Source organism: Cheilinus undulatus, linkage group 8 (genome assembly GCF_018320785.1).
Source record: "Cheilinus undulatus linkage group 8, ASM1832078v1, whole genome shotgun sequence".
Taxonomy (NCBI): Eukaryota; Metazoa; Chordata; class Actinopteri; order Labriformes; family Labridae; genus Cheilinus; species Cheilinus undulatus.
In genome coordinates this window covers 36,312,822-36,326,590 of record NC_054872.1, presented here as the reverse complement: position 1 = coordinate 36,326,590, position 13,769 = coordinate 36,312,822, and the positions used below count along the sequence as shown (strand labels likewise).

General features: G+C 38.4%; 1 protein-coding gene across 3 annotated transcripts in view; it reads left to right on the top strand.

Annotated features, from left to right (window-relative positions):
- The window catches only part of inpp5b (inositol polyphosphate-5-phosphatase B), a 31,437-nt gene that overhangs the window by 12,376 nt on the left and 5,292 nt on the right, over positions 1-13,769 (top strand). For all 3 annotated transcript variants that reach the window (XM_041794214.1, XM_041794215.1, XM_041794216.1), the window contains 8 exons: positions 1,048-1,218; positions 5,686-5,787; positions 6,094-6,208; positions 9,382-9,498; positions 10,408-10,595; positions 10,877-10,988; positions 11,080-11,189; positions 12,342-12,477. In XM_041794214.1, the coding sequence (XP_041650148.1) occupies positions 1,048-1,218; positions 5,686-5,787; positions 6,094-6,208; positions 9,382-9,498; positions 10,408-10,595; positions 10,877-10,988; positions 11,080-11,189; positions 12,342-12,477 (1,051 nt within the window). The remainder of the gene's footprint in view (positions 1-1,047; positions 1,219-5,685; positions 5,788-6,093; positions 6,209-9,381; positions 9,499-10,407; positions 10,596-10,876; positions 10,989-11,079; positions 11,190-12,341; positions 12,478-13,769) is intronic.

Below are 13,769 nucleotides of genomic sequence, written 5' to 3'. Positions count from 1 at the left end.
GTGCTGCTGTGAAAGCATGCAGCATCTTTAATTCCAACATTTAGAGAATTTTGCTTGGCTCTTCTGAGCTCCTGGAGGTTCAGGTTTGGAAAAAAAGCTTTTTTTGTGTGTATTCCATGTGCACAGATTAAGCTTATTATTTCAAGTTTGTGTATGGATTTGTAAAATTTAGGCACAGTTTTATAAACGCATTAATATAAGACAGAAGAAGCTATTGAATTAATTATTTTTTGTGTGCCTAAACAAGCATGAGACTAAAATGAAAGGAAGCATTAGACAAAAATTAGGCTGCAGCACACCTGCAATTCCCCTATGATTTTCAAACTACCTTATCTTAATATTGTAAATGGGCTATGAACAGTAAATAGTATTTAATGTTTCATAGTTTGTCTTTACTTGCCTGAGCACAGTGATGTTGGTGAACCACTGCCACCAAAATATGAGTGCAAAATAAAAGAAAGAAAGGGAAAAAATGAAATAAGGTGAATAGTGTGCTTTCTTCTACCAGTTTAAAAAGATAAACTGTGTACATGCCTGGTAGCAGTTAGGTGATAAAATTTTATTGAAAATACAAATTTGTGCAGTTTTTTAACCTGGAAACCATTGCTGCCTCTCTTAGAATAGAGTCGATACTCAGACTTGGAATTTAGTTACAGCATATTCCTGGACGATTACAGGATCCAACCATATTGCATTTCTTCCTCTCCCCTTAGCCTCAGTTCATATCGACAGCAGTGTAATGGAGCTTCCCTGAATAGCCTTGGTTTCTGTTGTCACCTTGGTGATCTACTACTGGATCAGAGTGTAATGTTGCTTAAATGCCATAATTTTATTATTAGCTTCTTGTAGCTGTATGGCTTGGTGCAGACAGTATCCAAAAGTCAACTGGTAGCTTTACATGATTATATGAATAGGAAAAATCAACCAAACACACAACCTTTAATGATTTCTCTCTGAGTTTACACCAGCATGACAAAATGACCCTGTTTCCATCTTTGACTGTCTCCACTCTCCAACACCTAACTGTTACTTCTCCCTCATGTTCAGTCAAGGCATCTCCAGCCGAGAGGACAGGGATGACCTGGTGCGCTCCTCCAGCCACACGCCTTCTAACAAAGCTCAGATGCTGGTCATGCCGCAGTTCGGCTTGCGAGACAACCTCATCAAGTGTGAGCTGCTGAAGAATGAAGACCTTTACACTTACTTGGAAGATTTCAGGTATCTTTTTCTTAAATATCTACTTTTCCCTTCCCTGTTTAACATTTTTGACAGGTCATTGCAGGAAATGGCAATAAAATTTGCTAATCAAAGAGGACAGTTTTTGTTTCTTGATATCAATAACGTTTGATACTTTGTAGGTGCTGTAGGTGATTTTATATACAATTGTATCATAAATGAACTTGTTTGACTTAAAAAAACATCTGCATTTTGCTGTTATGGAACAAAGTAAAAGTTATAAATAGTAAAGTTGAGTCCATTTAGCATAAGTAATTTGCTTGGAATGGGAGGATTAGCTTTGGCATTTTCAAGTATTTTCATGGGAATTTTGGGCGTGTGTGTACAGTTTTGAAAGTTTCTTTGCTACGGCTATTTTGGGGGCATTTTCATGGGAATTTTGGAAATTTGTTTTGAGATTGACCAGTCCAGGATGTACCCTGCCCTCACACAGTGACAGCTGGGGTAGGCTCCAGTCTCCCGCAACCCCGAACAGGATAAGCAGTATAGAAAATGGATGGATGGATGGTTTGAGATTTGGGATTTGATGGAATTTTGGAATTACAATTTTGAATTCCAAATTTTGGAATTTGATTAACCATTCTCATGGTTATTTGGTAAACATATTTGTATTTTTTGGAATATGGTTTGAATTTGGGGAGGAAGGGGTTGATTTTAAATATTCCGGTAGATTCATTAAAATTTGGGAAAGTTATTTGTCACTTTTGGGAGGGGGTGTCCTATATACTTTTTTAGGGTTTTTTTGTGTGGAGATTTCAGTGATTTTTTTGGGTAACCTGCCATCATTTTCATAGAATTTGAGGGAATATATTTGTATTTTAGGAGAATTTCAGAGTTTTGATTGAGAATTTTAGAGGGGATTTGTTTTGAAATTTTGGTAATTTTGCTTAAATTCTCAGGAATTTTCATGGAATTTATGGAGATTTTTTTATGGAATGTTTTTTGTGATAAAGTTTCACTGAAACATTCAGGGAATATCTGAAGAAATTTGAGGTTACTATTTATGGGATATGGGAAGAGTGAATACACCGTACCTTTCTTAAAGGTGACACCATTTCTTACTGACTGAAAACTCCCAGTAAAAACTACTTTCTGTTCAAAGACGAGGCCGAGCTTTTAAACTCATCAGGTCCTACTGATCTCAAATAAGTGAGAGAAAGTGAAATTGCTTTCCAAACAAAGACTCAGGCTATGGCAGTTTGTTTTCCAATCATTCTTTGAAAAGACATTCTCAAGCTTTGCATTTAGATGGCATTTCAGGATATTTCCAACTACACTGTTTTCTTTCTGTTGGCTGGTTAAGAAAATAGAACCGTTTTTAAAACTTTGTTTTGAGGAAATTTTGGGCTTGAGAAGTGTGAGCCCACAGTGTTACTGTTTGGTTTATAGAGGTGTTATGTAAAAAGAATGAGTCAACATATGTGGGTTTGTTTTTCTGTGTACTTAGCTCTTTGCTAAATTAAGCACAACTGTCACAGACACCGTCAAGAAATGCACAAACCAGGAACATGATCATACTGTGTCTGAGATCCTTACCTCAATTATTGGAAACTTAATATCTCTGCTGTGACCTTGACATTTTTTTATTAGGGCCTTTTTTCAGATGGTTTTAAAGATTGTGCATTTTGTCAAATTGGCATCATGAACTATACTGCCTCCTGCTGGAAGATTTGTGTCTTGATATTTACACCTAGTTGAAGAATACAGAAAAAAATCAAATGACTGTTTATAAAAGGAAGAGAGGATGAAGGTTTAAATACTCCATATTAAACCAAAACAGTACAGGGATTAAAAAAAAAAAAAAAAAGCATTTACAGAACACAAAAAGAGATTTTTTACATGAGGTATGTGTGATTCTTGTATGCACAAAGGCTTATCCAGTAAATACACAGTGACATCTCAGTTTGCATATGTAAATACTGTTGAAATGTAGGTAGTGGTGACTGTTTTATTAGCTTGAGCTGTTGACTTTATCATAAGCAGCAGATAGACAGAAAATGGTACATTGTGCTGGGGCTGGAGCATATGCTTTCTCATATTACGGTAAATGTTAAGAATGTGCTGATGATCCATGCTGACCTGCATATTTCAGGTAAAAAAAAAAGCCTAGGAAAGCAGCAGTCAAAGATTTTTGAAGTTGGACAGTCTCAGCATCTTTCAAGTCAGAGGGCATGCTGTTAAAGGAGGTAAAGCAAGGCAAGTGTATTGTAGTGTACCATTCATACACAAAGCAGATCAAAGTGGTTAACAGAGTTAAAAACAGAACATTTATGACAGTAAGAGCATTCAAAGGTAGAAAAAGACATTCAAATGAAATACAAGCACAAATAAGACGGAAAAAGTAATTATATTTCAAAATCCTCCTGTCAGGTATCTGCTCTGCGCCCTCATAGTCATATATTGCTCTGAAGTCCCTGACTATGGAGTCTTGCGTTCCCTACAGGCACATGTTGGGAAAGCTGGTATTGCCTAATTGAAATTGAAAATGTATTGACTTGAAATGGATTCTGCTGAATAATCCAACTAGAACGTCATCTAGAGTATTTAGGCTCACAGATTGCTCCATCTGTGTCAGGCACAGCCCTAAGCTGACCCCTAAATCCCCTGCAGGGGTGCTGTGATGGAAAATCCACTCATTATTTACACTTCAACACTTCAACCACTGTTATTGAATTGAATTGCTTCAGACATAACACAGTTTCTTATCAGTCTCAATTTTCTTTCACTTTTATTTTAGCAGTATTTTTGCTTTACTTGTTGGAGTAAAAAAAAAGCATAATTGGGTGTTTAGTCCGCCAATATTATTGAGTAAGGGAGTGATTGAGTAATTTAGATAATCAGCTCCACATGTACATAAGACAACAGTGCTCTGAGGTCCCTGCCCACAGAGTCTTGTCCTACTGCAGACAGTCAGACTTTTTGTGTAATCAAAAAAAAAAAAAAAAAACTTAATTAGTTCACTTCAAAACATCTTTCTGTGGAATTAGACTCACATTTGCTAACAGGTAGGCTCAGACTTCCAGATATGCCCAGTAGGGGTACCTTATATAACCCAACACTTACTGATTTCAAATTAAAACCAATTTGTTATTGATAAGGTTTGCCACACACTACAGGATTTTAAGTCCGGTTTTAGGCAAGATTTGACTCCCCCAACGGTTGTGGGGGCGTATCCGGACTTGAGCCTCATCACAAACGATTATTTGTCCGAAAAGTCTGCATGTGTGTGGTGTCAACATGATTAATTTACTGCTCCAAATCGCGTCGTAGCATCCCAGACCCATCAAACATTTTTGATATTTATGATTCCAGGTCATAGTGCTGCTGACGGAGTACCTACAACAACCAATGAGAGCAAGCAGACCGGGTAGCGTCACCCGACGGATCATGCATACTTTCGTTGTTCACAATGATACACAACTGTACCTTAATTCCAGCCAGGATTTCATCCTGAATATTTCCTTGTTTAATGGTTTTTGCTGCAGCTGTAACCCATGCCAGGGCACTCTGTTGTGGGGGGACAACAAGACGGTATCAACAGACATCCGTGTTGGTTTGTTTTTACTGAAGTCACGTGATCACATGAGGTCGTAGGCAGGTCGGCAGGTGTGTGGTCTCCATTGATCTAACAGTCTGGCTGAGTCGTCTAGTGTGTGCGTTCAGAGGATGACAGATGAAAAATCTTTTGAAATTGTCCTGAAGTCTGTGGTCTCCCACGGTTTTAAAATCGTTTCAGATTAAAAAAATCATCTACTGTGTGGCTGGTCTAAGGGACCAAAAAAACCTGATAGGTACTCTGTTGCAAGACAATTTAGTGTCTTTTATAAACCAGGAGTTGTAAAATCTATCATTTGACTCCTAGGAGATCTGAGGACTAATGTAATTTGCTCTACTGTTTAGGTGTTGGTGAGAGCTCTGGCAGCATTGTCCTGGGTGAGCTGCAGCTGTCTGATGGATTTTTTAGTCAGACCTGTGAAGGGAGAAGGTTCAGCACAAACTAAAGGGCTCCTGTGCAGCAGCACGAGCAGATCAGCAACTCGTTTCCTGTCTAACAACCACAGAATAAATGTCAACAACAACAGTGTTTGGACTATTTCTAATAGGAAGTTGAGTTTGAAGCTGTTTGACCATGAGATCAGCATCTCTTTAAGTTAATAGTAACCTTGCTGTAAAAAAGTTGTGCACATTCAGCAATACACCTTCAACATAACACAGAATTTTTAGATGTGAGCTGGTAAGTAGTGCAGTGAAGCAGTAAGTTCATCTTTATAGAGGCTGAGGTCATTGTAACACTATTTTAATCTCCCCTCAATTTATTTGAAATACTTACAGAGGCAGGTTTGCTAGAGACCCTCACAGTCAGCAGGAAAAACTCAAAATAGTAACCAAACTGTGCTTCTGTAGTACACTTCTGTGTGCCCACTGCTCAGCTCTCCCTTTTCTTTCTAGCATTTTTCTAGGCACATACAATGTGAATGGACAGGCACCGAAGGAGAGCCTCCGTCCTTGGTTGAGCTGCACCCCCAGCCCTCCTGACATCTACTGCGTTGGGTGAGTCACATTCACATGTTAAGGAATAACCTTGCACCTCTATGTCTAATTCCAGTCCTCAGTGAAACACATATTGATAAAATACTGGTCAAACCTTTTATCGATGTATGCAACAATAATCCTGTTTAAAGTAGAAGAACAAGCCCTCCCACATTTTCAGCTGTGTTCACTAATCCTGCCTGCAGTTCAGTTTAGTACTTTTGAGGAGTGAAACAGATTTTACAATACCAAGAAAGTACTGGGTAAGGCTTGTACATGAGACAAACTCTCTTGTTTATGTCATTGTTTTTCTTTCTTTTTACTCAGTTTTCAGGAGCTTGACCTGAGCAAAGAGGCTTTCTTCTTCAATGACACCCCTAAAGAGCTGGAGTGGACAAAGGCTGTGTCTGAGGCCTTGCACCCAGAAGCCAAGTATGCCTTAGTAAGGAAGTCCTTTTTTAAAAATCTTTTTCTCTTCTTCTTCTTAGTACATCCTAACCATAGGTGGGTAATTGAAATGTCAGTATAACTGCACAGATTTCCACTGGATGCTGCAGGGAACTGTCTTTTGTTGTAAAAAGAGTAGAATAAAAAGAGTAGTGATTCTGTAGTGCATGCATGTTTATCCAGGCATACACTGTGCAACCAATTCAGACAATGTTGTAGAGTTGCACAACTCACTTGAAAGGCAGGCCAACTTTTAGCCTGAATGTGTGCCATTTTTCATGCAGTTTACAGGGAGTAATGACATGTGACCGCAGTCCCAACAAGCTGCTCCCAACTGGTTGGATGGATTTCTGGCATGTTTGATACGTTGGTCTGGGGTTGACCAGTGTTGGTTTTTCAGGGCTGATACTGATACAGATTATTGTATTTTTGAGCCTGATAACCAATATGTGGAACCAATATGCATTTATTATGATGTACTAAATGTGACAAAAGTAAAATGGCATGATCAGAATTGAAGGAAAATAAACAATTTAGCCCTAACTCTAAAAGTAGGGTAGTTCCGATACCAGTATCGGAAATATGTCTGATAGTGCTTAAAATGCAGGCATTGGTATCGGCGAGTACACAAGTTTATGCACTGATCAGATACTGTTTGGTTTAGCTTTATATTTTGCTCTGTTTAGCCATGCTAAATGTTAGCGCTATAAACCAGAAATTGTTCTTCTTCGCTGCCGGAAAACACGTCATGCACAGGCTACCGTTTTCAGAGCAGCATAGAAGAACCTGAGGACACACTGCAGCAGCAAAGATTGGTGGCTGTGTGACAGTTTTCTCTGAATGTGATCGTCAAGACACCTTCCAGACCAGCGCTGTCATACACAACAAAAAGTGACACAGTTTATCAAAAGTTAAATAACTTTTGAACCATTCATCACTGCCTCTTTACTCGGTTTTCATCCTGAAGCTAGCCCTTGTGTTGTCCCATTGATGCTATTGATGCCTTTGAATCCCTTGCGGCAGCATTTTCAGCAAGCCTGGAACTTGTGTGACTTTTGGGGACTTGAATGATTAAATCCACACCAGTAAGCCCGATATTTAATGTCTTTTTATCTACTTTAATCGAATTATGATCATTTATTACCATTAGCCCGAATGCTAACTCGAATGCTAACTGCCATATTTGTTTGGGTCTGTCAGCCAGTTACAGGCTGGTCCGTAATCACGTCATGGTGCCTGAGTAGAGCATAAGAGAGAGAAAGAGAGCCTGTGATGCAGCCCTTATTTTAATATTTAGGAGTAAAAATTTAATAATCAGCAGAAAAACAACTTTAGGGTCATGATGCTGTACATTAAAGATTCTATTTGTTGATCCATGTTCTGAGTCAAATATAGGTCTAAAATGATTTACTAGTCTGCACAGTCAGTCCAGAAAGATCATGCTGATATCGGATCAGTACTCGGTATTGGCCGATACCCAACACCTTGGTATCGGTATCGTGTCGGGATTGAATGAATGGTATCGGAACATCGCTATCTAAAAGCATCAGAAATGGCACAGAGCAACTCAGTAGCAGCAGGAAAACAGGAAGTGTTGCAATTTGCTCACTGTGTCAGTGACTCCCAAGCTTAAGCACTGATTGGCTGGTATTCATGTGACACCTAGGCAATCCGATTGTGTTATATGCAGGGCATTTTGTGAGACTGTGGAGAGTGAAAATAAAGCCAGAGGGGAAGATATTCCTTAGAGTAGAACCAAAGTAGCATTTTTTAATTAATTAATTTTAGCAGACATCTGTAAAATAGAAATGCTGATACTGATAATCAACCAAATTCCAAATATTGGTCTCAATAATCGGTCAGACAGACAATCAGTTGACCCCTACTTTGGTCATACAACTGCATCAATCACATAGTGAGAGCGGAACCACAAGAAGACTTTTGGGCAGTTTTCCCTTGTAACCTGGGCATCTGAAATCACCATGAAAGGAGCATGAATGCCTTTCTGATGAACCTCCCCAGTATATAATAAAGAAAATACACCAGCACCTGCGGACCTCCAGCTGACACAGATATTTTCTATATTTTAGCTGCTAGTTGTGTTTGCTGGGGATGCTGTTTTTGTGTGTGTGGGAGAAAGATGACGAGTGGTTTTGTCGCTGTTTGTGGCTATTTGAAGCGTGAGCACTCGGGTCATGACTGCACAGTGTGAGCACATAAACCACGAGCACTGGTCGTGTGTCTCCAACAGTTCAGTCGCACAGTCTGAGCTGTCATTCCACCACAACTTTTATACAGTCTGCCTGAAATTGCACCGTGTCTGGCTTTACCTCTGCTTTTTCCCTATAGTCTGTCTAAAAATGTCTGAATACATGTTAGGATGGAGGCTGATACCATACTCAGTTTTGATCAGCTTATATTATTTTTAAATGTACAAGCAACTTTGAATTTGTTCATGTTATAGGGACATGGTAAGTATCTCAACAGTTTGTCCTTATTATACTCATTAATAGACTCCTAAAAACTACACCATCATACCACATAGATTACCGCAACTGATAATCGTATGAAATGATCAGGATAACCCTGTAAACTTCATGAGCCTCATTAGGCCTCAAATTCATACATTTTTCTCTTATTCTTCCCCTACTTTACTTTCATCTGCTTCCCTTTTCTCAAAGCGCTGACTACAGCTTTAGAGCTTCCTCAACATGGCTGGGCTGTTTTGTTAGAGTCTTCCAAAGGATTAGACGATTTCTGTAATTCAAGGAGCCAGTATTATGTCGTGTCATTTCTTCATCCACTTTTGTGGCTGAGTAAAGCACACTAGATTGTTCTGTAACTGAGATGGCAATGCTCAGCAAGCTGAAAAAAAACCTTCTCATATTCGAGTGTTAGTGTGTCAGACAGGCTTATCAGGCTGTTTTGCGTCTTCCCGCATGCACAACAGCTTCAGATTCTGGCATATTTTTCCTCTTCTGTTCTCATTAAGATAAGAAGGGCTGCTAAGTCTTATATTTTCATTATTTATTCTGAGGGAGCTGCAGTGAAAATGCAAAAATTAAATATAAACACATGTCAGATTTGCTAGTGCCAATAGTTTGTGATTGTTTTGTCTCTTCCTTCCTTGTTTGAAAAGACATCTGTTAATCTAATTCCCTCATGCAGGTTAAGTTGGTACGGCTGGTGGGCATCATGCTGATCTTCTATGTGAAGAAGGAGCATGCTGAGTTCATCTCTGACATGGAGGCTGAGACTGTGGGAACCGGCATCATGGGAAGGATGGTAAGGACTGATACTGCAGCTCTTGTTTTTCACATACAGGTCCTGTATGTGTAGATTTAACATTGTTTTTAAAAGATGTTAGCATGATGTTATAGAGCTTTCTGGTCAAAGACTGGAAGCATTTTTGATCTACTCAGTGCAAGATTAGAGGGAAAATGGTGATGTGCTTGTTCTAAGAGAAAATGCACTGGGGAGAAGGTGTCGTGTAAGCACATCACACAGCAAGAGAAAATTGTTTAACTAATTTCCTCCAGTGTAACTTCAATCTAGTGTTGTTTTTATGCATACAGAAAGACTGTGACTGCATAGACAAAATACAATAAATTTAGCACACAAAGAGGAAGGTTTGATGTCACAGGTAAATCAACATATTAGCATTTTCTCATCCAAACAAATGATTAAATCAGATAAAGCATTTTGGCTGTAACAGTGACATTTTTGTCTCCATAATTTCAGTCTATCTGCAGATGGCAGTAAATAAGACTATATTAAGTGCAAAGGTTTTGTTGTGATGTTAAACATTCAAAGTTTAGTCCCCCTCTCCATCCTCCTTTCACTTTAGGAACCCCATCATTCTTGAATCTGTACTTCAGCAGCTCCCATTTGCTTCCTCATGAACTATAGCAGAATAAGTTATTCTTGTCTCGTTTTTGGCCTTGCTTACTTAGCAGTCCCTGCAGCACAGAGCAGATGGCTGGCTGTGACCAGTGGGGGTCTTTGTAAGATTCTCTCTTGCCCTAAAGAGGGACTGGTTTATAAAATGCACCAACAACTTTCTGAGACATGCATGTAGATTGAGATTACTGTCAAGCAAAGGAGCATTTACAATTCCTCCACCTTTCCTGTTTATATTTCTTTGACTTTTCTTCTTTCTCCCTCTCTCTCTTTCAATTACTCATTGATTTACAGGGAAACAAGGGTGCAGTGGCAATCCGTTTTCGCTTCCACAACTCTGATGTCTGTGTTGTCAACTCTCACCTTGCTGCTCACATTGAAGAATACGAGAGACGTAATCAGGACTACAGGGACATCTGCAGTCGTCTCCAGTTTCGCCAGCTTGATCCGACTCAGCCTCCACTCACCATCATGAAGCATGAGTATGAGCCTTGTTTAATATGTGAATGTCTGTATAAAAATCCATTTGCGAGCAAATTAACAGCAAAGTTAGAATTTTCTGTAATGAAAGACTGTTATGAAGCTGATTTTGCTGTCATCGTTCAAAAATCCAGATTTGTCTGTGTTTTTGTGAGAGATTAGTATGCTTTGTTATTACTGTTGTTTTCGTATTTCCATCTGTTGAAATACTTGATCATATAAATATCCACATCTACTGTAATATATATCCTTTTTCCCTCTTTCTCTGTGCTTCTTTCATTAGTGTGGTTTTCTGGATTGGCGACCTCAACTACAGGATCAGCGACCTTGAAGTTGATAATGTGAAGGAGCTCATCAGTAAGAAGGACTTTGAAACATTGCATAATTATGATCAGGTAATATCAAGTTTCTCTTCTTTTCTATTAAAATCAAATACTCATGACCCATTTTTATGAGTGATGCTCACCAGCTCCTGATTGTCCTCAGCTCAAGAGGCAGATCGATGAAGAGGCTGTATTTGTTGGCTTTGTGGAAGGAGAGATTGATTTTCAGCCCACCTACAAATACGACACCGGCTCCGACATGTGGGATACAAGGTAGCTTCATCACGTGATCACCTGACTGTGACTAGGAGAAAGGGTTAGGAGATCATGCTGCAATTATGATGCTGTGTTTATGGCTGAGAGGAGGTGGTTTAAGAAAGAGCCACTGTCAATAAACATAAATGCCCCCTTACTCCTATCTTTAATGTTTATGAAAGCTGTCTGAATTTATACCAGCAGTTCCCTTTTCATTTACAGACTGGTGTCTCAGACTGGTAGAACATGCTCTGCTTCCTAAACCATTTAAGACAAGCTTTTATCAATTACATCTTCTTACCAAATGCAAACCTTGTTTTGAGCTATTCAGACCTTGAGAAAACTATCCATGCCTTGATAAGTTCCAGGCTGGATTACCGTAATGCACTTTATGTTGGCATCTCACAATCCTCAATCAGACGCCTTCAATTTGTGCATGATGCAGCTGCATGTCTTTTAACAAACACGACCAGACGAGAGTACATGACTCCCATTCTCTCTTCCCTTCATTGGCTTCCAGTCCATTTTAGAATTGATTTTAAACTTTTAATGTTATTTTTAAATCTCTGAGTGGCCTTGCTCTGTCCTATTTTTCTGAGATTTTAACTGAGAGCTTTGAGGTCATCCAACCAACTTTTGTTGGAAGTGCCCTGGTCCAAATCTAAACACCGGGGTGACCAAGCCTTTTCAGTTTCTGCACCCAGGCTCTGGAATGATCTCCCCTTTGAGATATGTTGTTAGCTCTGACTTGGGCCTCTTCAAATCAAAACTTAAAACTTATTTATTCAGGATGGCTTTGAATACCTAGATGTGTGGTGACACTTTTTTCCCTTTAGTCTGTATGTATAAAGGCTTTTATTTTTGTTTTTATGGATCTGTCTTGTGCTGTGAGTTTCAAATGCCGTTTGATTTTTATTTGAAGCACTTTGGCCACCTGTGGAGTGTTTTAAAGGGCTGTATAAAAATGTACATTTACAAAATAAGTATGTGGTATATTAATGGAGAATGTACTACTATAGCACTATGAAAACTGCTTATGTAATGTAGGATTATTCACTATCATTTTCTTTCTCCAATCATATACAAATACATGGCAATACAAACGTAATGCTGCTGTCTCCCTTAAATACTTTATATACTTAATATTAACATCCATTCTTCTGCTTTCAGTGAAAAATGCCGCGTGCCTGCATGGTGCGACCGTATCCTGTGGAGAGGGAAGAATATCAAACAGCAGCATTATAGGAGTCACATGGCTCTGAAGACCAGTGACCACAAGCCAGTCAGTTCTGTGCTGATCACAGGGGTAAACAATTCAACCTTCTATTGACTCTAATCCTTAACATTTTATTGTTTGTGTTGTTTTTTTTGTACAGATTCAAGTCTTTTGAAGCTTGTACAGATGTTTGAGAAGCATGCGAGGAAAGAAGTGATTATGAATTAGAAGTGCATTTAATCAATGTCAGTCTTTATCAGTCTTTACTTAGATGGAGCTGATTAATAAATGTTACCTTGAAGCTACAAGATGTATAATTTTTCAGTCTCTTTTAATGAAAAATTGCTACTTCTATAATGAATACAGTTTAAATTTTAGTAGAGGTCTTACGTTACCACAAATATTTCAAAAATGTTTAAAATTAGAGAAATTATTGATGCCCATAGTTGTAATAAGACATCTCTTGTTTTGGTGGCTGTCATGATGGCACCAGCAAATTCATTTTTACTTGTCTGAACCAATTTGTGCTGCATAAATCACATTTTTGTCACTTTATAATCACTTTTTTCTGCCATTTTTAACCATTTCTTTGCTTCTTTGAACCAGTGTTAATTCTGGCAGTTATTTTTTTAATTTTAGTCTTAGTTTTAGTCTTTAAATGAAATGTATTTTAGTTTTAGTCACATTTTAGTCATTTCTATCCTTTTTAGTTTTAGTTTAGTTTTAGTCCGTTACAAGTCCTCACATTTTAGTCTTTACTTTTAGTCCAAGCTTTTATTCTTTGCCTAAATCTGGTAAAAAAAAAAAAAAAAATAATAATACTAAAAAATCATGGTAGCATGTGCTATGCGTTCTGCCAAACCTGAGGTCCCTGCTCTCTACAGCTGAGAGGCAGAATAGCTATAGATGCATTGTTTTTTTGACAGATTTACTCACAGTGGAGAAATACCCTGGTTTTTGAATGTCTGATGAAAAATACGTTACATTTTAGTCTAGTTTTAGTCATCTTGATGAAAACTAAACTTACTTGTTAGTTTTAGTCATCACAGATTTATTTTCGTTAGTCTTAGTCTAGTTTTTGTCATGGAAAAAAAATGCTGTCAACAAACATTTTTAGTCATAGTTTTAGTCAATGAAATTAACACTGCTTTGAACCCATTTTTGCCACCTACAGCATAAGTAAATAAATACATTTGATAAGAGCGGCTATTATTCAGGTTAGAAATAGAATATGGATAGCACAGATTAAGTTCATAATAGATCATGATTTTCCTGACCTCCATGGGCCTCCCAGTTTCGCTGGGACCCATGAAGCTCTCCCCTTTTTCCCTCCTTATGGGCGACCTCGACAGAACGGACTTGTTTATTGTTGCTGCGGAAAA